This window comes from Anabas testudineus, chromosome 4 (genome assembly GCF_900324465.2).
Source record: "Anabas testudineus chromosome 4, fAnaTes1.2, whole genome shotgun sequence".
NCBI classification, from domain to species: Eukaryota; Metazoa; Chordata; class Actinopteri; order Anabantiformes; family Anabantidae; genus Anabas; species Anabas testudineus.
The window spans coordinates 14107011-14130666 of NC_046613.1; the positions used below are offsets into that span (position 1 = coordinate 14107011).

The window sequence follows — 23656 nt, forward strand, 5'->3', positions numbered from 1 at the left end:
CTGACTCAGCCAGACCGTCCTTTTCTTCTCTTGCTCTCTCACCACTTCTGTCTGTTAAACCAAGAAAGCATGCTCTTTCTTCAAAAGTTACACCACTTTGGTGTTCTTGTACTCTTTTCACACTCACACACTGCGCTTTGTTTCAGCTTTTTATTTAGGCTCTGTGCTCACTCACTACTCTCCTTCTCTTTTAATCTTGAATCTTTTTATCATTTTATTCCTGTACAGATGTAGGCTGCCTTGACTCATTCAGCCAACAGCTTTGGTCACATAGTCAGATAGTTTGTTTTCCAAGAGATTGTCTGTGGGGGTTAAAAACATCGTCTGTGTTTTTTTTTTCATGTGAAACACTAACATCTCCTTCATATTGTGGTATTATTCTCTTATTCATATGTGCTGTATGGGGTAAAGTATTTAAGATTTGACCAGCAACGCTATTGCTTTGTTCTGTGGGTGTAGTTTTGAGAGCTGTGTCTGACTCCAAATTGGCTAGTTATGTTCTTCTATATTTGCTAATACACACACACACACACACACACACACACAGACACACGGTGACAAAGCATTTGTCTACAGACATGTCTGTTCATATGCCCAATTTCCGTAGGTTTGAGAAATGTGAAAACATTCCCATTTGATCATTACAATAACATATACTTTCCTTTCCGTTCAGAGAAAGCTATTAAAGTGACACTCATGCACTGTTTCGGCTCTCTTAGATCTTTTCAAAATTAATATGCTATTTCTTAAGCCAGAGTGAACATCCACTGAAAAAGAAGGAATAGTATGTACGAGGGTTCTTGTACATACTGTATATTTATATTGTCAATAAAATCTATCTAATAATTTCTTCAGGCAACAACATTTTGCTGTATACTAAATGTTCTCATTTGATATACTTTATTTTTTAAGATTTCAATTTATTTTTTAAGATTAATTCATAATCCTGTAATCTTTAACACTATCAAATTATCACTGTAAGATACCATACTGTCAGTTAAACCAAGAAAGCATGATTATGGGAAGACTTTTCTGAATTTCAGGACATTTGTCTGTCTCTAGTACACTAATATAGAAACAGAAGTGATGCCATTAAAATACAAAATCATAGTAAAAATAGCAAAAGTATGACGGTAAAATGGATGAAAAGATGGAATAGCTGGAAACAATAAAATTATCAAAATCAAGGAGTACATTTAAGAAAAAAGCTAACAAAACACAGGCACGCAATCACTCACATGCACAGGGCTAGGTAGTGGCCAGTGCTGGGGGCTCAGGATAAGGAGGAAGGTGATCGGGGCAGGGACAAAGACATACACACAAGCCAGTGCTGGGTACTTCAGGCATAAACAACAGTAGTGGGAGCAGGTGTTTGTGCTGGGCAGCCTGTGGGTCAGACTGGTGGATGGATGGACAGATGGACTGAGGTGTGTGAGCGACAGACACATAGAAAAGGAAGGGGGGCTGCAGCCTTATCAGGCCAGGGCCAGACCACCGTACCTCTCTCCTGCACCCAGCAGTCAGACTGGACGGCAAATTGCAGGCCAGCAGCACTGCGTGGGGCTTGACTGGTAAGGGGATGCTTTGCGCAGTGTATGTTTGTGAGTAAGTGTGTGTGTGTCTGAGTGAGCACGTCTGGCTCGGCCACACATGCTGGGAGTATGCAAGCAGGTAGCAGCCAGCAAACATACGTGTAAACACACACATGCACACAGGTTGAGAGGCACAAGCCACACAGATGGACTGCCAGCAACACTGTTGTGCTTGTCTGTGCATGAGAGAAATTCAAAAAGCTGTGTGCCAGTAACACTTTGTTTTTCTTTTCAGCTTTTTAACAAATAGAGTATCTTCAGACACAGGAGAATTTAGGATTTATAATAGACTATAAACCTACAGTATTTCTATGGAGTGTGTCTGTAGGTTTCAGACCTTGTATATATCATAATTAATTCATTGTCAGGGTTTAATCCTGAATCCACTGTCATTTGTCTGTGGTTGCAACCTGCAATTAAAGCTAGACTCCTAATTGCACCACTTTCAGCTTAAGAAGACCTTTCATCAGCAGCTAAAGATTGTAGCTTATGGCTTTTGAGGATGCATTAATAAAAACTAAATAAATAAAAAAGATTTTTTGTTCTTTTTTTTCCTCAGCTTGGTGATTTTATCTTTTTTCTTTTCTTTCTCACTTGTGTGTCCTCTTCTCTCTCGTGTGTGTCCTGATAGGAGCTGGTGGTAAAGACACTAATAGTTGCTGAGCCCCATGTGCTGCACGCCTATCGCATGTGTCGCCCTGGCCAGCCACCAGGGAGCGACAGTGTCTGCTTTGAGGTCCTAGGCTTTGACATCATCCTGGATCGCAAACTCAAACCCTGGCTTCTAGAGGTACAACTCTTTGTGTTTGTGTAATCATGTGTTTATGTGTGTGAAAAGGCGTGTGTGTCTGTTTTTTTCTATTAATTTGTGCTCATAATTACTGTCTGCCTTTTCTTGTATAAACTGCATTTTCAAATTAACTTTTGGAAAAATAAATGTGTAAAGTTTAGGTATATTTACTGCATCATTTAAAGGGACAGTTTCATTTATTAATTTGGAATTTAATTTGTTTTTAGTTTTTTGGGGGGATATTATTGTATTTTAATGATAACATTTTGTTTACATTTTCAAACATACAAATTAATTCAAATAGTAAAAGTCTTAATTAAAATTTTATTCAAGGGCGTGTGTATTTATGTGTCAGTCAGACAAAAGACGGATGCAGTCTGTGGAGCCTCACCTGTCTAAACTGAAGTAGCATGGCGTCGACAGGAGAGAGGGAGTCATAGTCACACACTGACAGAAAGCATAAACACACACTGATTTTGCTTACACACTTCAGTCCCTGGTGCACAGAAGTACCTGGAAACACATACACAGTCTCAAGTATGTATTTATTCACCTCTGAACACAAGGAGTGGTAGTGGTAAGATCGCCGCCTTCCATGTAGGAGACTGGGGTTCGAATCCCAGCTGTGGCCTATCTCTAGTCCTTAGGCAAGAACTCCTAGCGCTTGCCTTGTACCTCATTGTAAGTCACTTTGGATAAATATTAAATGGTCTGCCAAATGACTAAATGTAAATGTAAATATTAGACAATACAAATACCTCTTCTCCTCATACAAAGTGACCCGCACATACACACAGGGTATGAAAATGTAGGTCAGAATGGCAGGTTGAGTAGCAGGAAACCCGCCCCTCTCTCACTCAGTGTCTGTCTCTCAAGTGTCCGTTACTCCAAAGAAGGATTTGAGTCTAGATTCCATTCCAGGTTTTCTGTCTCACCGTTCTGATGTCAGCTAGTCAGTTAAAGTGTGACCTAAATCCTAACCCAAAGTGGCTGTGTGTTCCCCCACTCTTTCCACAAATTGACTCAAGAATGGGAAATGCCTCTGGGATCATTGTTTGTTTTTCCCCATCATGCCAACTAAAAATAAAACTAGCGATTTATAAAAGCATCTGATTTATAGAAAAAAAAGTGACATTTGATGGTTTTTGTTTTCAGAAGAGTCATCATGACATTAGGGTGTTATAATTACCCTACCTGACTCCTTTTGTGTGGTGGAGCAGTCGTACTATATGACAAAACGATGTACAAGAGAGAGCAAAAGTGGCGTTCCTTTTGACTGCTGGTGCACTGTGACAGCATGTGTACACTTTGTGTATGTGTAGAAATGTGTATGAGACATGGCAAACAGCCGTGAATGCAGTTGTTCCACTCCAGCAGTAATGATCCCCCTTGTGCTACTAGCAGCTCTCTATAACTCTCATCAATTAACATCCCGCGCCCACACACACACACACACACACACGCTCGCGCGCACACAACCCTGCTTCTCTTTCACGCAACATTTACAGCAACAATCATTTATTTTCAAAATTCAACTGATTAGTCAGGGGATAGCAGCAAGCATAGAGACCCCTTCTCAAATCCTCACTGCGTATGCTGTCAAGCCTGAAAATAACTTTATTACCACTTTTTAGCCTGCCGATGTTTTTTTTTACTATTCAGCAGAGACACGCAGTCAGCTGGGCCCATAGGCTGGTTGCAACAAATGGTACCCTATGGCAAGCCCTCAGGTCCAAATTTAATTTTTCAGCAGATCACTTTGCAACATTTTGTTGTAAATTCGATCTATTTCACCCTGTTTCACCATTTTTCATTCTTTATATCTGTCACACGCTCTGAACTCCTAAACAGTAAGAATTGTGTCAGGAATTGAAACACAATCAAGGTCTTCCAGGTTTGTTTAGAATTGGTGGACTTCGCTTCTCAGGTTTCCTTATTTGTGTCACAGTGAATTATGCATACCACACTGCGTCTGGGCTTTACCCAGACTGCTGTTCTGACAATGTCTTCCTTTCTTACTCTTTAAAATGTCACATTTGGTTGTCGGACATGCAAACTTGCAGCCAGGAAATGAAAGTTCAACCTGCGTGTAAACCAAAAGCCAGTCGGAAACCTGTAAGCTAGATGGTATCACATGTAACTTTTAAATTACATTAGTCTTGCTCTTTGTATTTGTATTTTTGTTTGTCGTTCTCAGAGTTTTTTTAGCAGGATAGGTAGGGTAAAGGAATATGATTGCCTCTCACATCCTCCAAATAGCCACTGTTTTTTTGACAAGGTATTCAAAACACATTAGTACAGCTCCAAGCTCCTGTGATTACAGGACACGTGTGCCTCTCTTTCTTTTGCAAGAAAACCTCTGAGCTAGATATAATACACTGGCTCTTTGTAAGTGAACAAGCACAAAGAAATGATTGCAAATATGCTGATAACAAATACAGATACTCAAGAGGAACAATCCACAGACCAGCACACACCTGCTAAATAGCTTGTCACTGGGGTGAAAACAGAGAAGGCAAGAGTGGTGCTTTTCAAACTAAGGCCAGGCATCAAACAGGCACATTGTGTTCAGAGCAACTATAGAAAGGGGATGAGAGGAGAAAGGAAAAAGAAAAAGATACGCTTTTGTGTGATCCTTATCTTAATTCAGCAGGGTTTTCAACATAAGATTTCACTCCTATTGACATTCAAAACATCAGAGCTACCAAGGAGAACATATGCACACTTGCTCAACTAACCTAACCAGATACTGGACTGGTTCACTTTCATTAAACCAGCCTAGACAGTGTATGTGTCTCGTATTGAAAAGGAATTTCATTGAACCGTGATCTTCACTTTACACAGACCCACACATGCACAAGTATGTATTCACACACACATTCTGCTTAGACTGTGGTGTGTGTTGTCAGTATCAAGGATTTTGCTTTGAGGGCTTCAGTGAGTGTTTTCTTTGTCTTTTAAAGGGAAAATAAAAGGAAAAGTAACTTGCAAGTTAAAACATAATTGATACAGAAATGCACATACATTAGCTTACTTTAGTAACTGCCTCATAACACTCATAAAGTCTGCAAGCACATGGTGGTACCTTCAAACTAGTGTGTGGGTCAAAGAGAACAGCAGACGTCTCCAAATCGGAATCATAAGGAGTGCATTTACTTCATGGTAAAATATAGCAAGGGACAGCATTAGCAACCCTGGACCCTTCTTCATCTCTCAGTTTATCCAAGGCCCATGTGCTATAAGTCGGCATGACAAATATTGTCAAATGGAGTGAGGAAAATGGAAAGAAATATTACTAAAGTTTTGGACGAGGAAAAACATGTATAAATCATGTATATTAAAGGTACCTTTAATATATATATATATATATATATATATATATATATACCTTTAATATTTCTTTCTACCCCTTATATCAGAACTGTAGCAGACAGAGAGCACAATTTATCGTTCTGACGAGGTACTGATGCGTGTCCTTGGACCCCAGCACAAGGATTGGTGGATTGAGATCCAGCCTCATTATAGTCTCTGGCTTACTTCTTGTGTTTTTAGTTGTTCCTCCACATGCAGCAGAAAAAAAAGCTCCAGCTGGTCAACTCTAACTAAGAAGAAACAAGTGTTTGTAGTGAGCATGAATAATTAGAAACCTGCCTGGTCCATGCATGCTCTCTCTCTGTAGTGCCAGGCTCCAGGCAGCTCAAAGGCTGGTTGGCCTGCTTGTTAGGGCCACAGTCAGTGTGCAAGGGTGAGCATTTGTGTAAATGAGTTTAAGTTAGTGTGTGTGTGTGTGTGTCTGTGTGTGTGGATTCAAATTTGATTTGCACCAGTGTGTGTTGTTTGGTACTGTATATGCATTTGCCCAGACTATAAGCGCAGATGCAGTATTCACTATGAAAGCTGCTACATGTGTTTCTACGTTTTGTGTGAATTTGTCTGTGTGTGTGTGTCTGAATGTGTGCTCTTTGTGCCTCTGGGAATAATGCTCTGTGTATGTGTGTGTGTGTGTGTGTGTGTGTGTTGTTGGCCACTCTGATCTGCCTACTATCAAACTCCAGCCCACAGTCTGTCTATTCATCCAGTTGAAGAGGCAGGGAGGAATCCTGCCTAAAACACACAGACATACCGACTGAGTAAGCAACAGAATAAAGAGAGGAGGAAGAAACCATGAAAGTTTGCCAACTTTGGTGTTTTACATGTCATTGTTGAGTATTGAGATGCCAGCACACGCTGGGGCTTAGGCAGATTGATTATTGATGGCTGCAACTTAACTACCTTATATCCTCATCCATCTCTTTCCTTCCTTCCATCCCTTGTGCCCCCTTTAGGAAGGGTTGTGCAGAGTGATTGGCGGCTAATGAGGCGAGTATGGTTAGGTCATCTGTGGCACGGGTTTGTTTGCGTCTCACTGTGTTTGTGAGTGTTTGTGTGTGAATGGGCATTACAACAACAGAACAACAGACTGCAGCTGGACTGTTCCCCCAAGGGCAGTGATTCTTTACCCCTCCCCTCTCTCCATTCACCCCTTCCTGCAACTTTTCTCTCTTTCACTGCTCTGTGCCCAATTGTTTCAAGATGAGTTTGGTTTGCCTGTCCATCTCTTAGAGCCAACATAATCCAGACTTCCTCTTCTTTTGAGCGTAAGTGTGCATGTTTTTGCGTTTAGGTTATGTTTATTGAGAGTAATCTGTGCTGGCAAGTGTAAACAGATGCCACAATACACATACACATACACACAGATATTTTTTACTCTCCTCCATCTCCCAAAATGCACAAACTTACTGTGAATGAATTACAACTTAAAATAAAATACTGTTTATTTCCTATGTGGAATAAATAGCTTATGTGAGCTTTTAGTTGATATTCTATTTCATCTGTGCAGAATGAGATGAAAATTTGATGTCCCTATAGCTTTTTATAAAAGTCTAAAGAGTAGCCATTTAAAGTGTATCTGTATTTTTTGGATGAAGGACTTAGAGGTTATCCTGCCTTTCAGACATGTCCTCAGGAAATTTGAGAAGTGTTTTCTAACCCCTACAACTGCCGCGTCGAACATTATTGTGTATTCAGGGTGATTAAGGAGGAATTTACTTGCTACCTGTGCTCTCTAAATAATTTTCATCCCCTCATGATTGAATTTTCTAGGGTGAAAAATGATAGAGGAGAATGCATACAGTTTGAGATACTCAATTATCTTTTGGAGTCTCTCTTGCCCTCTTCCACCTTTCATTCTCCTTTTGCCTTTGATTAATCTTTGGCACTTAGTGGGATTCATTCTTATTTAAATGTCCATGTCGTTAGCTCTGAGGGGTCGTCATTCTCCCTGTGAACCCTAGGTGGCAGTAGCTACCTATGAGCCGCTCTTTGGCATATAAGAGGTTTATTAAAGAATAATTAGAATGATGTATGGGACTGTCTGTCTCTATCCACATCCATTTTCCCCCAACATGACTATTTCATGGAATAAGTATCAAATTAGGAGCACACAGGCCTCGTATGTGGGGCAGTTGAAAACACACCCCAACATTTAGTCATTTATCATCAGGCATGTATGGCGGTACTAGTAACTGTGTGTGTGTCTGTCTGTCTGTGTTTGTGTGCATGCATGCAATTGAGAGGGGAGATATATTGCATCCTTGTGTGCTTATGAGTGACGTATTGAACGTGGGGAGTGTGGAGGAGAGAAAAGGAAGAAGAAGATAATCATAATATCATAAATATTCTTTAATATCTCAGACTAATATTTAAGACTGGCCGTCTCAGAACTTTGGTATGTTTGGATGATACATTCCTGCATATTTATAAGCCCTTAGCTGTGTTTCTGTTTGTGGTAGCATTTTTATTTTCATGCACCTTTGAAGCACCTTTTGCTTTTTTGGCTGTGTCTGATTATGTATCTCTTCAAAGAAAAAAAAAAAAACACTCCCTGCACCCTGCCAACCAGCCAGTCAAGCAGGTCAGAATGACTGGTGGCTAAGCTAAGTGTTGGCACACTGACTCCCAGGACCTTTACCAGCAATGCAGCATGCCCAGCTAGAGTTTCCTGTGACCGACTAGACCACTAAAAATGCCTCAAAAAGAACAAAACAGTGATTGATAAGACGGCTGAAACAAGAGAGCGACTTAACAGGGCGGCCAGCTGTCTGTCTTTCTGTCCCTCTGCTACTCATGCTTTCCCTCTCTGCCTCCCTTTCTCATTCCACCATTGTGCGCCAACAAACACTCCTTTCTGACAGCAGTTGAACTGTGCTGATACCCATGAGTGTGTAGGGCAGAATGGGAGGCTTGTCAAAGCAGTGGTTGTTTACACTCTGCCAAGAATAATAAGAGGGGGTCGTTTTTCTGAACCGATTAATCACAAGTAGGCCTTGCACTTGTTTGACGAGTATTTCAGACACAGAATAGATGTTGATGGGGTGAAGCAGTTTATTTTGGAAGGAAAGCAGCTGATTGTTGCTGATCCACTGCGGTTGCTATCTTATTAGGGTCAATGTGACACAGCAGAGGCCACAGACGCAAATTGTTTGTGTCCATTATATTTCCAAAAGAGAAGTGAGTCATCTGATCATTGTAAAGATTCTTTTATTGCTATTATTCATAATGGTAAAAATAAATTTTTAACAAAGACTACATTAATAATAGTGTTGATTTTGCTACATGGTCATTGCTTCCTAATCGATCCCTGAGTGACTTATCACTTATTACTCATCTGTTTCAGTGGGAAAACCTTGTTGACCGTATGTCTAATACAAGGTCGAGGAGAATTTCCCACTTAGATATTTACTAAATTAAATTAAATCAATTAAGAAATATAAGGTATGCTCATTGCATGTCTCCTCTGTTGGTACTTCAGGACCTGCAGTACAGATCACCAGTGTCGCAGTTCACAAACAAATGAAAAAAATGTAAAAAGACCCCTTTATGAACAAGGGTGGGCTACTTATTCATCTCAGTCACACACCTGCAGGTGCAGAAAATAAAAGTGTTAGATGTCCTGTACAGAGCATGTTAATGGATTGCAGCTCACCCTCTTATCTTTTTATGTTTAATTGAATGATCAGATAAGGACAAACCCATCCTGTGAAAAATTACAGACTGATATCTTCTTTTCCTACATGATTATTTTTCTGTTTGACTGAGTGATATTTGGACTACATTGATGAAATGCTGATGGTGAACGGAATCAAAGCATGAGTAAAAAGGAATTTCTAATCTTTTCATCTGACATTTTTATTAAATGTGTCTTGGAGCAACCAAGGGCTCCTTTAAGACCCTGCCAGAGTCACTTAAGGAAATCAGAGTGGGGGTTTTGGGAGCCTGCAGGGGTTCATTAAGACCAGACTGGTCCAACTTCCTCTGCCAGAGAGGAAAAGGAGAACATAGAAACAAGAGTGAAATGAATAAGAGAGGTAACGACCAGAGAGTGAGGGCTAGCATCGGAGGGGGTAAATGAGTGACCAGACAGAAAATGGGGATTGCTAGAAACATAGTGGGAAGAGAAACTAACCAGGAGAAAAAGAGTGCGACAGGCACAGAGTAGACGAAGAGAGTCGAAAGATTGAGGGAGAGCAATAAGAGACAGCAAACGCTGTGATGCCAGTCTACCCAGTGACAGCTTGACACCAAAAAAATCAAACCAAGAATGAAGACAAGTAACGAGACAACCGTCATCAGGATCACTGCCAGTCTGGCTGTTACCTATAGGCTACGGCACTCTAAAGCCATACTCTTTTCATTGTGGCTGTCATATCTGGAGTGCTCTAAATGAAAACAGACCTCTTCTCTCCCTTTTCTTTTGTGGTGTTTTTTTTCTTACTTGAGGTATCATAGGTCGAAGTGGAGCTCTGTCCTCACCACATAGAGGGATGTATTTTAGACTTCATTCTATTGAGTGAAAGCGTTGCATAGGGTCTCCGTTCCATTTTTCCCCTTTGCGCTAGAAAACATTCATCACCCCCCGCCCTCTTCAGATAAATGGTTGCTTTGTAGAAAAACACATGTGGGTGTATACACACACTTACAAAGGCACATCCATACAAACGCACCTTATCCTGGTGTGGACTTAGTAGCTTACTCGTGATATTTGTGAACCTTTTGTCTGAAGTTGTTAAAGAGACTTGAGCAATGACAGTTCAACGGGCTTTGAGAAGGTTATATAGATACTTCAGGTTAAAACGGAGAGCTATGGCTCAGGATAAGTTTTGTTCAGCTTGAGTGATCTTATTCACCTTTGCACTGCTTTAAGCATTTTAGCATGTGAGCTTGCTTATATAACCATATTTACATGGTTGGTGTATGGTTTGTTGCCAGTGTGCTGCTGAATGCTGACTCACTTAAGCCTGTCCACAATTCTTTTATTTATTTTTTTTACAGCTGGCTCATGGTGCGAATAAACAACTTTTCAGTAATTACCGCTCTTTTTGGGGCTACACGATCCATTGTTGGAAACACAACAAATTCTCTGGCTTTCTCAGTTCTTGGGAGCCTAGTTGTGATGTAAATATTATCTTGCAGCACTGTTCCTAAATCAGCCACACGGCATTAAGCACCTTTGTGTCAGGATTAGTAATGGCTAGTTCAGAAGAAGGGGAGAGAAAGGGGGATGGAGTTACTGAAAGCTGCTGCGCAACCCTTGAGATGCTCTGCACATCTTTGTAAAGGAGCTTTTGGGTTTTGTTGCTCATTTTCAGCCAAAAGTCTTTATCGTTCACTAGCAACACTGGTGCGCCGGATGTTGCACACCAGTCTCTTTTCTCACTGGCGTCTTTCAGCATTCTTTACCCACATTCCTGATTGGCAGATAGAACGGATCTGCAATGTGCTCGAAAACCTCCAATTGGCTCGGCCTTGCTCTGTTATTAGAATCGCGTTTTGCGATTGGCTGCCGTGCTGCTTTGATGTGTTCAACTGTATCCAACCACTTTTTTCCAAAGGAAGATAGGAACAAGGCGAATAGAGTTTCTGACACCAAATACTCGCTCTGACTGCAGATTAAGTCTACTGGGAAGAATGAAATTCCAGGTACATTTTCAAGGCTAATCACCGTTTTTCTTTTCATCTACAATAGTTATGTTGGGGATGTGGTTGAGAAACTATTTATATTAAATAGAAATGTAAAATACATTTATAAATGTACATTTTTTTGAAAATGCTTTTAAACAATAATACCACATGATCAAACAATCAACAATAATACTTACATTAGTTGAAAAAAAAAAAGGATCTCTGATCTCTGAAACCTTTTTCCTTATGAAGGCCCCAAGTTGGAATAATTTTTCAGTCAATTGTCTGAAATCTTTTCAAGTCAGATATCCCCTCCTGTCTTGAATTGTCTCACATGAACTTACTTACAAATAAACCATTATTAAAGCTATTACAAATCTAATCAAAAGGAGACACAATATTATTTTCCATGCATAAAAAAGGAAATCTGCAGTATGAGCATTTGAACAATGTTCTGACTTATCTCAGCAATCAAGGTTTATTAACCTGAGCCAGCTTTCGCCGGGCATCTGTTGCATTTGAAGTCGCCTCATAGGAAGACACCATTCTGATCACGGTTGCCAGTTCATTCACCCTCCCTCTGCAGTTCTCTCCATTTGCTGGTTCTTTTGTTGTCTCACACAATCTCTTTCTCACCTCAGGAGAGAGACAGAGGGAACATAACAAAGAGTAAAAGGGAAGAATTGATTTGTTGTGTCAGGTATAATAACTGATATCTGTATACCTTGCACAGGTGGTGGAAATTGTTCTGTTAAGAAAGGTAAGCCGCTCTTGAATTTTTCCCTCGGTGATACTGGCTTTTGTACCTCAAATCGCATGTGGCTTACTCTGTTCTCACTCAGTTGACTCTCTCTGAGCTCCATTGGTTGCATTCGGTGGAACGAGAAAGAGATGATTGCTGGAAGCGATATGGATGAGTATAGGGTGTGGTGGGAAATGTACTATAGGTTACACAATCACTGACTCCTTTCAGTAATTGACTAAAAGGGCAGGGTCACTTATCTGGTGACAGTCTAACCTTCGCAGTCTGTTTGTATGCATGCACTCATACGTGTAAGCCCGGATTCATGCACAAGCATACACACACCAGTGTCAAACAGGATTTATGCACAGGCAAAGGCTAAGCGTTCCAAACTGTCCTTCAAAGAGAAGAAAACCTTCACCTTCCATCACTTTGTCTTTTTGTCTCTTATCTTTCTTGTCCTTGTTGTGGGGTTGTGAGGATGCCCTAAATCCACCCCTGTAATAGCATAGCATTTCTTTCTACTGAATTGAGAAGAAGGAAAAAAATTAGACAAAGTAAAGAAGAAGAAGAAAAAAAAAAACAGTTCTTTGAATGTTTTACTCTCTCCTCTCTGACAGATCAATCGAGCGCCAAGCTTCGGGACTGATCAGAAGATTGATTACGACGTGAAGAAAGGGGTGCTTCTCAATGCGCTCAAACTTCTCAACATTAGGTACCGTTCTCCACTGCGGTCACACACACACATTCACACACACATGCATGGAGATAGACAAACACGAATAGCATCTATGGCCTCATTAAATTCCATGTGTAGAGGCAGGCAAAGCTCATGGCAAACTATTTTACAGACTTCTGAATATTAAAATATTTCAATTCATTCTGCACCCTGCAACATTTGGAATTACTTTGATTGCATGGCCGGATTTAGCCTTTATTTTGTTTTGGGTTCACACTGACATGACTGGAAGTTTGAGCTTTGAACACAAAAAATTGTCCTTGTAAATGAGTGTGTTGGTGTTGCTGTGTTGGATACAAAGACAGATAATAGCCAAGCCACAAAGCCTTGCCACTATTGCATGCTATGTGCACCCTTCAATCAGTCCTAATGTGTGTGTGTGTCTGAATTTCTTTATCAGCAAGTTGTGGTATCTGCAGATTTGAGTCAACACTGTTTACCCTGCTCTGTGTATTTACGCATGCTTCCTTTGCTGCTCTTTTACTTTGCTTTGTGGGTGTATTTGTTTGCCTGTTTAGGTTATGCATACTGTCATTCTGGTTGTGTAATGTATTTTTTGTATATGTGCTGTGTGTGTGTGTGTTTGCTGGCATGCTTTTCTGTCCCCTGGCTACAATGAGTCCACTGATTGATCATCGTACACCAGACCTCTGGATCTCTGCTCTCTTTTTCTCTTTCTCTCTGTGCTTGTCCTCCTCTTACTGCTCTAAATATAGTATCAACTCTATAGTCTTCACACACACACACACACACACACACACACACACACACACACACACACACACACACACACACACTGGATCAATTACATGCGGCACCATAGATCTAGTTTGTCCAAGTGTGGTGTGTGGTGCAGCCATCCCACATAAAAACTCACTTCTTCCTCCTGCATAGCTTCAGATGGTACAAACAAATCTCTTATCAAAATGATTTGCTTCATGACTGATGTTTGCTGTATTCCCACAGATTAAAAAGGTAGATTTGATTATTTCATGACAAATAAATCTTAGGAGGCCTTGAAAGGCAGTGGGGAGCTCTATCCGCTGGACAAACTGCTTATGTTCATGCTGGAGAGAATGAGGGCTTTGTTCTACTTCACTCACTTTTTCCTTAAATAGTAATGGCTTTGCTTCCCAAAAGGGAGGGTGTGTTGGTGTGTAGAGGTAGGGTCAGCTCACGACTCTGGTTGCAACTCCAACTGTATCAACAGGGGATCAATTCAGACCCGGCCGGGCATGGACATTGATAAACCTCAGCCCACCAACAGCACTCAATATCCAATTTAAAGGGCCAGCGATTGACTAAAATGAATTGCCCTTTCTTCAGACCGCAATTGCCCACTTGTTCAGAATTAGCTGTCTGGTCCTGTTCATCCTGGGGTTTTGGACTTGTGTCTCAGCTGAACCTTCATCTTTGTGTTGTCAAATGTTGTGTGAGATTTCAGTTTTGTTTTTTTTTTACAGCACAATCATTCCAGTCAGTCCGTCAGTTAGCATGAGACCTGCAAGTTGTCAAACTTCACCATAGTTTAAAACATTCATGAAAACATTTGCTGCGGACTATATCTGTGATATGTAGTGTTATCATAATATCAAAAGTCACATGCAGAAAAATGTATGACAGAAAACAGAGATAAAAAACAGCAGCTTCATTAAGAATAAACTAAAAAATCTGTATTAACAGTTGTGATTTTAGTTTACTATACCTTTAATGGTGTCTGAACCCTTTTCTTACATTTTAACGAAGGCACTGTGATGACTCCACAACTTGTTGTTTATCTAGGGCTAGCGATAAGAAACGCAACCTGGCCCAGCAAAAAGCAGAGGCTCAGAGACGACTCTACGGACACGGCTCCATGAAGAAACTCTCAGCTGCTTCCACGGACTGGGAGAAACAACGTCACACACTGGAGCGAAGGAGAGAAGAGCTAGTAAGGCACAAACAAATTAATAATCTATTACATTTTATAAAAACATTTGCTGAGGCAGAGCCATATTTCCAGATTCCCGTCTAAACCATAATTCTTTATGCTGGCCTCTGCCCAATTGCACTGAAGCATGGGGTTTGCTAGGCACCTGTACAAGGTGGTGCACCTTAACTGTTGTTCGGGGGGGTTTGAAAGCACAAGATATCTTAAAACCTTTTTCGGCCACACTAGAGTGAACACAGCACAAGGTGACAAGTGGTTTCGAATCAGTAATATGGGCCACGCGCTCATCAAATATGTGTTTAGAGAGATTATCAGAGATATTTAGTGAGCACTAAAAGTAACAGCTCCTTAGGATTCAAACAAGACAAGTTGAAAAAGCCTGAGCATAAAACTTCCTACTCTACGTCAAAACAGTCAAAGTTTTCTGAGACAAGCATACCATTTAATTATTTGCTCTTTGAAATGAAGGAGTCTGGGGAGCTTTTCTCTCATATATGTGGAAAAGTGGCAGCTACTAGTACTTCATGCCTCCCACCCTCTTTGATTAGTCTTTTGATCAGCCATGGCAGTAATATATGGGAATAAGGAAAGATGGCGTGGAGGCGCAGTTTTAAAAAGGGCACTACCTCATCTTTGAGTGCTGTTATGGCTGAAGTGCAAGACCAGGTTCAAGTCTGCTAAAGGCATGCATCACTCAGGTCTCAATGATACTGCCGTGCTAGTAGTCGAGTGGTCCCTGCCTTTCTGATGCCAAATTGGCCAACTGAGCTCCATAATTATACCTTCGTAATGTATTAATAAGAGCAGATGGAAAAATGACTCTAAATTATGAGTCACTGATGGGCAAGAGTCTTTTTTTCCTTCACTGTTTCACCTCTTGTCTTCTGGTTTGTAAGAATTCTTTCTTTCATTCTTCTTAATAGAAGTTAAGAGAATGGGTTTGGACTCAAAGGTTTAGTCCTTTTTTCTTTTTGTTATTCTCCTATTCCTAGAAAGAGCGACTGGCACAGGTCCGCAAGCAGATCTCCAGGGAGGAGCATGAAAAGCAGCATCTGGGGAACTACAGGTAAGGAAGAGGCAAACAGGCGGGGAGAGGGGTCTGTCTCTACAACAACTTTACTGCTATAATCGTGCCAGCTTTACTTATATTTATGGGGTCATCTGCAGAATGTCAGGCCCTCAGGAGAATAAATAATGCTGCTGCAAAAAGAACAAAAAAGAGAACACCAATGTTTTCAGAACATGAGGCAGAAAAATTAAGACAAAGAGAATATGTGAAATATAGAGAGGAAATCAGCCTCAGTGTGTAATTGCATGCTTCCCATTGTTACTCGTTTATGCACAATGTTACCTTTTCAGCGATTTAGAAATTCAAATTAGCTTGTATACTTTGGCTGACAGCTGCAAGCCATCTTCTCTTTCGCCCACACTTCTATTCTTTTCTCCAGCTGGGATTCTGGAAGACATCGAGCATGTCAATTTTTAATAGTCACCTCACAGACAGAGCAGATCCACCTTAGAGCATGACTCAGCAGCACCAAGTTCTGATTTGTGACTTGTCTCTTGTAAATTGTTAATGCTCTTTTACTCCCTCAGTTTCTCTTGCTGCTTGTGTCTTTATCCAACACATACACACACGAACACACACATTTCCAAGGCCTGATTTTCTTTCTCTCTCAATCTCTTGCTCGTACACAAGCTTAAAAACATAGACATTCAGACAGACACACACACTTGCTGTTTTGCTGTCTCCCCAAGTCTAAGTGACTTCTTGACTCATCACTTGACTGAATGTAGTTGGAAAGCTGATCCCAGTCTGCATGAAGTGCTGTCACCTCCTTCCTCTTTTCCGACAGGCAGCCAGACAGTCAATCAGACAGGCTGAGGTCTGTCTAGAGCACCCCTAATAAAGACCTCTTAACATTCAAATGGTGTTGCGACGCAGCCCTGAAGTCTGATTAACACACTGCTTCTCATTAGATGAGTTCGGGTAATGAACTTACTTATATTTGGCTATTAGATGAAACTTGCATGAGGTTCAGATCAGCCAGAATTGTGTGGTATCACAGTGAAACCCATCTGGTTTGATGCCATTGTTGCTATTCAATTAATCTTTTAAGCCATTTGAATCAAGAAGCTTGACATATTCTGCCTTTTCAAAACGAAGTTAGTGATGGAAATATTAGTAAAATATTAGTTTTGCCTATAGCCCAGCTGGAAACATGTGGAGGGAAAAATCTCTCTGCCTCAGCATAAACATTTCATGTAAAAAATATTGTAGGGTCGACCTCTAATAAAATGACCATATGTTCAGTGAGGGAGAGTGCCAAAAACAGGGAGCAGTTAACACCTACTATTAAATGTTGACCTTTTCATGTGATTTATCTTGCTCTTTGAGGATCAACAAGTTGTAATAGAAAGGAGTGGTCTCCATACACCTTAAAGGTTAATGGTTAAACCTCCTATAGGATGGAAAGGGAAGGAACTGAAGTTCAACTTAGGTCTCTCAGCACTTAGGTTAACTTCTCAGCAACATGGAAATCATGTGTCCAGAACAGAATATCTATAAAAGAAAATATGTGTTATATGTGTTCAATGCATCAATATGTTTCTGTGTGAAGAGCTTAATAGTAATAGCTTAGTAATCTGTATTTACAAAAACCTGGCTGTCATTTTGCCATTGTTGAAAATATCCTGCTGGTGTGTAAACATTACAGCCTCACAGGGTAGACCTCCTTTTAAAAAGACAAAAAGTCTTTTTAAAAGGAGGTCTACTTTTGTCAGCGCCCTTTTAAATTCCCCTTGATTCAAAGGCCAACTCAGGAGAGGTTTGGCTCTAAATGTATGTGTAGAAGCCAAACGATTTCCTGCTTTAACACTCCACACTAGCCAAAGTTTATTTTAATTATAACACTGTCATTGTTTTGATTTGATGGCTGAAGCATTGGCTTGGGGAGGGAGTTTGGAGATGTATTATGAGAATAACCAGGTTGAAGTTTATGCATTTTCCTAATCCCCTCAGGCCTAAGATAAACACTGAACACTGTTGGTTTAGTCTTGAGGGCACAAAACTATGTGGAATGTGTGAACAGGCACATTAGCAAAGACTGTGACCAACGGGAAAGTGCACATCTCAGTGAGAGTGTATGAGTGTGTCAGAGTTCTGCATAGGTCCAGTACTGCAAACCTACCTCTGCAAAGCCCAGCACTGGCCTCTACCCATTACCCAAAATTAACTCTAAATTAAATCCAAGACGGATCACTCATCCTCATCATATCTGGATGCTCGGGGCTTGCATGATGGCTGATCTGATGTATTATCTTGTCACATTCAGCTGTGCAAAGCACTTGCTCAGTGAGCTACTATTTGTTGTTGATGTAAGCTACATATGGATAACAGAGTTTGCGAAAATCACGTCTGCTGGGGCGGCAGCATCAGAGTCAGTGACAACCTAAACAAATGGATCAGGAAGGCTGGGTCTGTGCTAGGGACTTCTCTGGAACCCTTGAATTTGGTTATGGAAAGGAGCATTTATCAGTTGTTTGTTCCTTTTTGTTTTTCAACACCTTTCTTTTCATTTCCGTTTTATTTTTAGATCTTCTTTTTTTACCCACACCCATGAATTAATACAGTGGAAAGAAAAAGTATGTGAACCTTTTGGAAAATCAAGTGTATTAACAAATATGATGGGCCTAAAATAATAACAAAAAATTTCAGATCACTCATGCCTTTATTGAGAACATCAATAAAAACCTCACGGTGCTAGTGGAAAAACGTATGTGAACCCTCAGAATTAATAACTGGTTGACTTCCTGTAGCTGTGGATCAGACCTGCACATTGTTCAGGAGGAATTTTAGTCCATTCTTCCTGCAGAACTGCTTTAGCTCTGTCAAAGTCTTTGGACGTCTCATGTATGGCTCTCTTCAAGTCGTTCCATAGCGTCTCTGTTGGCTTGAAGTCTGAGCTCTGACTTGGCCACTGCAAAAGGTGGATTCAGTGAGCAGCAGCTTCTTTCATGGTGTCCTGCCATAGACACCCTGCTAGTTCAATGTTTTACCTACTGTGGACTCATGAACACAGATGTTGGCCAGTTCCAATGATGCCTTCAAATCTTTGGATGTCATTTCCAGCATTATGTAAACCATCAATTTTTGATCATAGACCCTCTGAAAGCTCCTTTTGGTGAGGCATGGCTAACATAAGCGTATTCTTCTTATATGGAGCAAACTCAAAAAGTTAGAGTGTTTTTTGTCAGTCGAAGAAGCTCTAGTCCACACCTCCAATTAGCTTTTTTTGAGGTCATTATTCAAAGAGTTCACATACTTGTTTCACTTGCACTGTAAGGCTTTTATGGTTGTTCTCAATAAAGATATGAAAGATCAGAATTTCATTTGTGTTGTTGTTTTAGGCACATTATATTTGTTAATAGTCTTGACTTAGATGAAGATCAGATCACATTTTATTATCACATAAATTAATGCAGAAAACCATGAAATTCCAAAAGGTTCACATACTTTTTCATGCCACTGTATAAACATTTATTTTTTGATGGTGACCCCTTTCTGCAGTGTGTTATGTGTGCGGAAACCAGTTGTGCATTAATATATTTGTACAGTATCTTAACTCAAGGTCTCTGTTAATATGCTGTCTTTTTCTGTCAGTTTTCTCCCTCCTCCTCCATTCTTCTACCTTGATTCTGCCACTCACCTTTCTTTTGTCTGTTGTTTCACAGCTTCAATTGAAATATAATGTAATTCTCTCCTCCTCTCCTGTTTCCCTCCTGCTAGTTTTTTTCTATTCATCCACCACTCTCACCTGCTGTGCCTCGACCTCTCTGTGCGTCAATCCTCCCTTTTCTTTCGTCAATCTCTTCTCTCTTTCTAACAGTGTGTATCCATGTTCTCATACTTTCTCAATCATTTTCTTTGTCTCTCTATTTTTTTTACCCTTTTTCCTTTCTTACCTTTGTTTCTCTGTCTTTTATCCATCACTGCCCCCCCATTCTGTCACTGCTCCTCCTCTCACCTCACATCTGTCTTTGCTGAACTCACTCCTTCTCTTTCTTCCTGTTTTTCCAGTGTTAGTGACCCCAGTCCCCTTTCTCCTCCTCTTTTAAAAATATTTGATTTTTTTCACATTTCATCCTGCTTCTCCCTCCTTTTTTTTTAACCTTTTTCTTTCCCGTCTTTCTTTATCACTCTGACTCTTCTTGCTTTTCTCTCTGTGTCTCTGCGGCTTACAGACGTATTTACCCCCCAGACGACAAGCTGCTGTTGGAGAAGTATGAAAGCCTGCTCTCGGCCGCCTTTCAGACCTTCCTCGCCGGGCGAGCTGCCTCACTTCAAAAGGAAATGAATAATCCTCTGAAACAAATGAAGGCACGTACATCAGTGGCAGACTGTCACGCATACACATACACCTCATAGAAACCTGCAGAGACTCACACACAAACATATACACACAATGTGCAGACACTTTTGGACAAGCACATGCCAAAGAAAAGAAACGCACACACATTTCTATTAAGATTCTGCCCACAGAGACAAAAAAGGATGCGCAAATAATGCAGAAAGTGTACCACCATCCTTTGTATTTGCTAAAATGTCTGACAGAATGTCCTTCTCCTCTCTATCTGCCTCATTTTCTCACTGTCATTCACTCTGTCTCTCCACAAATATTTATTGTGCTGTGTACATGAGCTTTTTAAAGCAAATCAAATCCCACACAACAATGTCATTTTTTGTTTCTTTCCATTTAGACACTCTCTCCAGTTTCTCTTGTCCCCTTTCTCTATGTTTCTGTCTTCTTTTTTTCATGTCTAAGTTTTGAAGAGGCTTCGCTTGTGATTACCATTCATGCACACATTTGAATTTGCTTTCTTATTTGTCACAGGCTGTAACTGTAATCTGCACCCTTTTATAAAGAATTCAATTACTTTTAGAGGGGTATAAGTCATTGTAGGCATACCGCAAGGAATATAATAGCACTGCTCGCAATTCCTTGCTTTCTGCGTAAATTGGTCTTAAATGTGATCTTTAGTAAAGTCACAAATATAAACGCATTATTTGCTGATAAAACATAGTCATGATTTTTCATGTTTTTATTAAACACACCAATCAAATATACAAAAAAAAAGCAATGGTAACTGTGTTTTAATATTTGGCTGAATTGCTGCTTCCTGTAGTTTTGGATTAGACCTGGACAACATTTGTAAATACACTCTTTCAGTGACTTAAGTAGAACATAAAAACAAGGAATAAAAAGAAGCAATTTTCTGTTTTTGAGTTTGGTGATGTTTTCAGAAAGAAGAAATCAATGAAACAAAAACACAGTGGAAGGCTCTTGTGATATTTAAATACACAGAGAGAAGAGGTACAGATAAATAGGAAAGATACAAATGAAACAAAATAAAATCCTATCTGCTCTTGGCAACTGAATAGTAATTGTGAATAGTGAATACTGGATATTTTTGACAGCGGTATTGACATTACAAATTCTACAATATCAAAGCACTGTGGGGAGGTTTAATATGCTGCTGCAGCTTTGTAGAAACAAACTTACCTCTGCAGCCTCTAGCCCTTTGCAGTTTGTTTTTCAAAAAGTTATTGTGTCTTTTCAAGAGTCGATTCTCTGCAGTGAATTTTTATAGAGATATCAATCAAAGATGAGACATAGTCAAAACGCCATAGAGAGAGAGAGTAAGCTTAATTTTGTCAATGCACACAGATGTAGATCTTGTTCAAAGTATAAACGTAGAGAGATAGTAGAAACGAAGCCCACTGTAGAGTTTGCTATCTAATAACATGATCATGAGTGACAACTGGACTGTCTTTATTAAGAGACAGAGGATAAGATCTAAATCTTGGCAATTTGAGATAAATAAGGGTAGTTACTATGTTGAATATGACATTCATCAGACCACAGATAATTCATTTTCTCCTATTTCTTGTTTCCTCCTATTTTTTAACATTAAAGGTGTATTTTCAAGCCTATCTGTCGTCAAAAATAAAATGTGATTTGAATTATTTTCTTGACAGATGGCAGAGGCTTTTTTGTGCTTCTCGGCCTCGCTGCTGTTTACAGTAGTTGCTCCATTTACTGTTGACTGTACACATTGATTATTGAAACAGCAGCATTCAGTTTGTTCACAACCTGCATGACTTAATCTAACCCCTCTCCAATCCTAACTTAAACATAACTGTTTTAAACTTTGTACTAAACTAACTTAAAGTTTGTACCTAAACAGAACAGTTCTTCATCTTGCAATAAGCCAAAGCCTGTAATTTTGTGCATCAGTCACAGTCCTTTGGCCCTTAACCCTAGTAGGATGAATAAATCATTTTCTGACATGCATTGCCTGCTTAGTAAGTTTTCCTGTTGCAAGAGGCTAGAGGTCATTTACCAGTATGACATCAACATATCTGTCTTTTCTAAGAGATATTGTACCCACAAGACTCGTGTTTGTTGTCTTTGGAGGCTTCTCTGGGCCATGAATTGAAAAATAAAAAATCATTGGTTGCTACATATCAAAGAAAATAAAACATGTGTTGTAATCCTAGTGATAACATGCTGATGCACTACAGGGCACCCTGCCTGCATTCAGTTGTGCTCCAGACATCACAACCACAGGTTACACTGATTTCTACAGGGTTTGCATCACCCTTGTACCCATTCCCATTACAGTAAGGTTGACAGGTATGCATCAAATTGTATGTTTTGTTGTTAGCTATCCAGCCCCCTCCATTTTTGTCTTATGGATACTGAAAATAAATAAGAAAAATGCTGAGCAGATGCATACAAAGTCAGCCTGTTGTGCCAAACCAGTAAAATAGAATATCCCAAGTACAAAACATGCAGGTGTTGTTTGGGAGCACTTCACAGTCAAATGCAAATACTATTAATGTAGTCTGCCACGACATACTTTACATAATTACAAAATACGTATATATCCACACAATACATGTGTCACTCTCAGTAATGACTTTACAGATCTACATTGTGTGATAAAGCTGCAACCAGGCGTAGTTAATCCCAATCTGGTACAAACCGACACATGTACAAGTTCACACTGACATACATAGAAAAATTCCTGCACAGTCACATAATGAAAAAGTAATAGTAATAGTCCATATAAACCACGGCATTCCACTGGAACATATAATTTAGAGGAAAAATAAGTAAATTCTCCTAAAAAAAAAACTGTCAAGAGCCCATAGATGCATACTTTAAGACAGAAGTTTAAAGACTTCCAGACCTGGAAAAATGCCACTGTACACTTATGAACATGCACACAAACGTTCATGCACACACACCAGCAGTGAAAGCCAGGGGCACATTGACCTTTTCATGGACCTGAAAGCAGCTTCATGGCTAATCTGAGAGAAAACAATCACTTTTCATCTCTATTTGAGCGGCAAGTGGGAGCTTTTATGTCCCAACTGTGAAGCAACATTAATCACCTTTGCCTGCATTTCAGCTATGGCCAAATGGCCAAGGCCCCAGCATGTTGGCTGTGGCCATGACACCGGCTTTTCTAAATTCTGCCTCTATGTTCGCTGCCAAAGACCAATGCATGTTCAGCCAGGGCTTTTTTTTCTCTAACCCCCAGATAAGGTAAATATGCCTGTGAGGTTAAACTTTTTCATCCCTTCTCTTTTTTTTAAATAACTGAAGTCATGTTTTTTTACACCTTATTCTGACTTCAATCAGAGCAATTAGAGATATGAAATCAAAGCATCACAATGATTCTTAATCTGTGTATCATAAAAGTTGAACTACCTGATTCCTCTTTGATGATGCTTTATACTGTGCATTCCTTAGGTAGCCAAAATCCACATTTCTGACATACTCTCTTCTACCTT

At 40.0% G+C, this 23656-nt stretch overlaps 1 protein-coding gene across 1 annotated transcript in view; it reads left to right on the plus strand.

Annotated features, from left to right (window-relative positions):
• The window catches only part of ttll7 (tubulin tyrosine ligase-like family, member 7), a 66046-nt gene that overhangs the window by 19866 nt on the left and 22524 nt on the right, over nucleotides 1-23656 (plus strand). The window contains exons 9-13 of the mRNA XM_026345307.1: nucleotides 2224-2382; nucleotides 12745-12839; nucleotides 14646-14793; nucleotides 15786-15859; nucleotides 20038-20173. Of these exons, the coding sequence (XP_026201092.1) occupies nucleotides 2224-2382; nucleotides 12745-12839; nucleotides 14646-14793; nucleotides 15786-15859; nucleotides 20038-20173 (612 nt within the window). The remainder of the gene's footprint in view (nucleotides 1-2223; nucleotides 2383-12744; nucleotides 12840-14645; nucleotides 14794-15785; nucleotides 15860-20037; nucleotides 20174-23656) is intronic.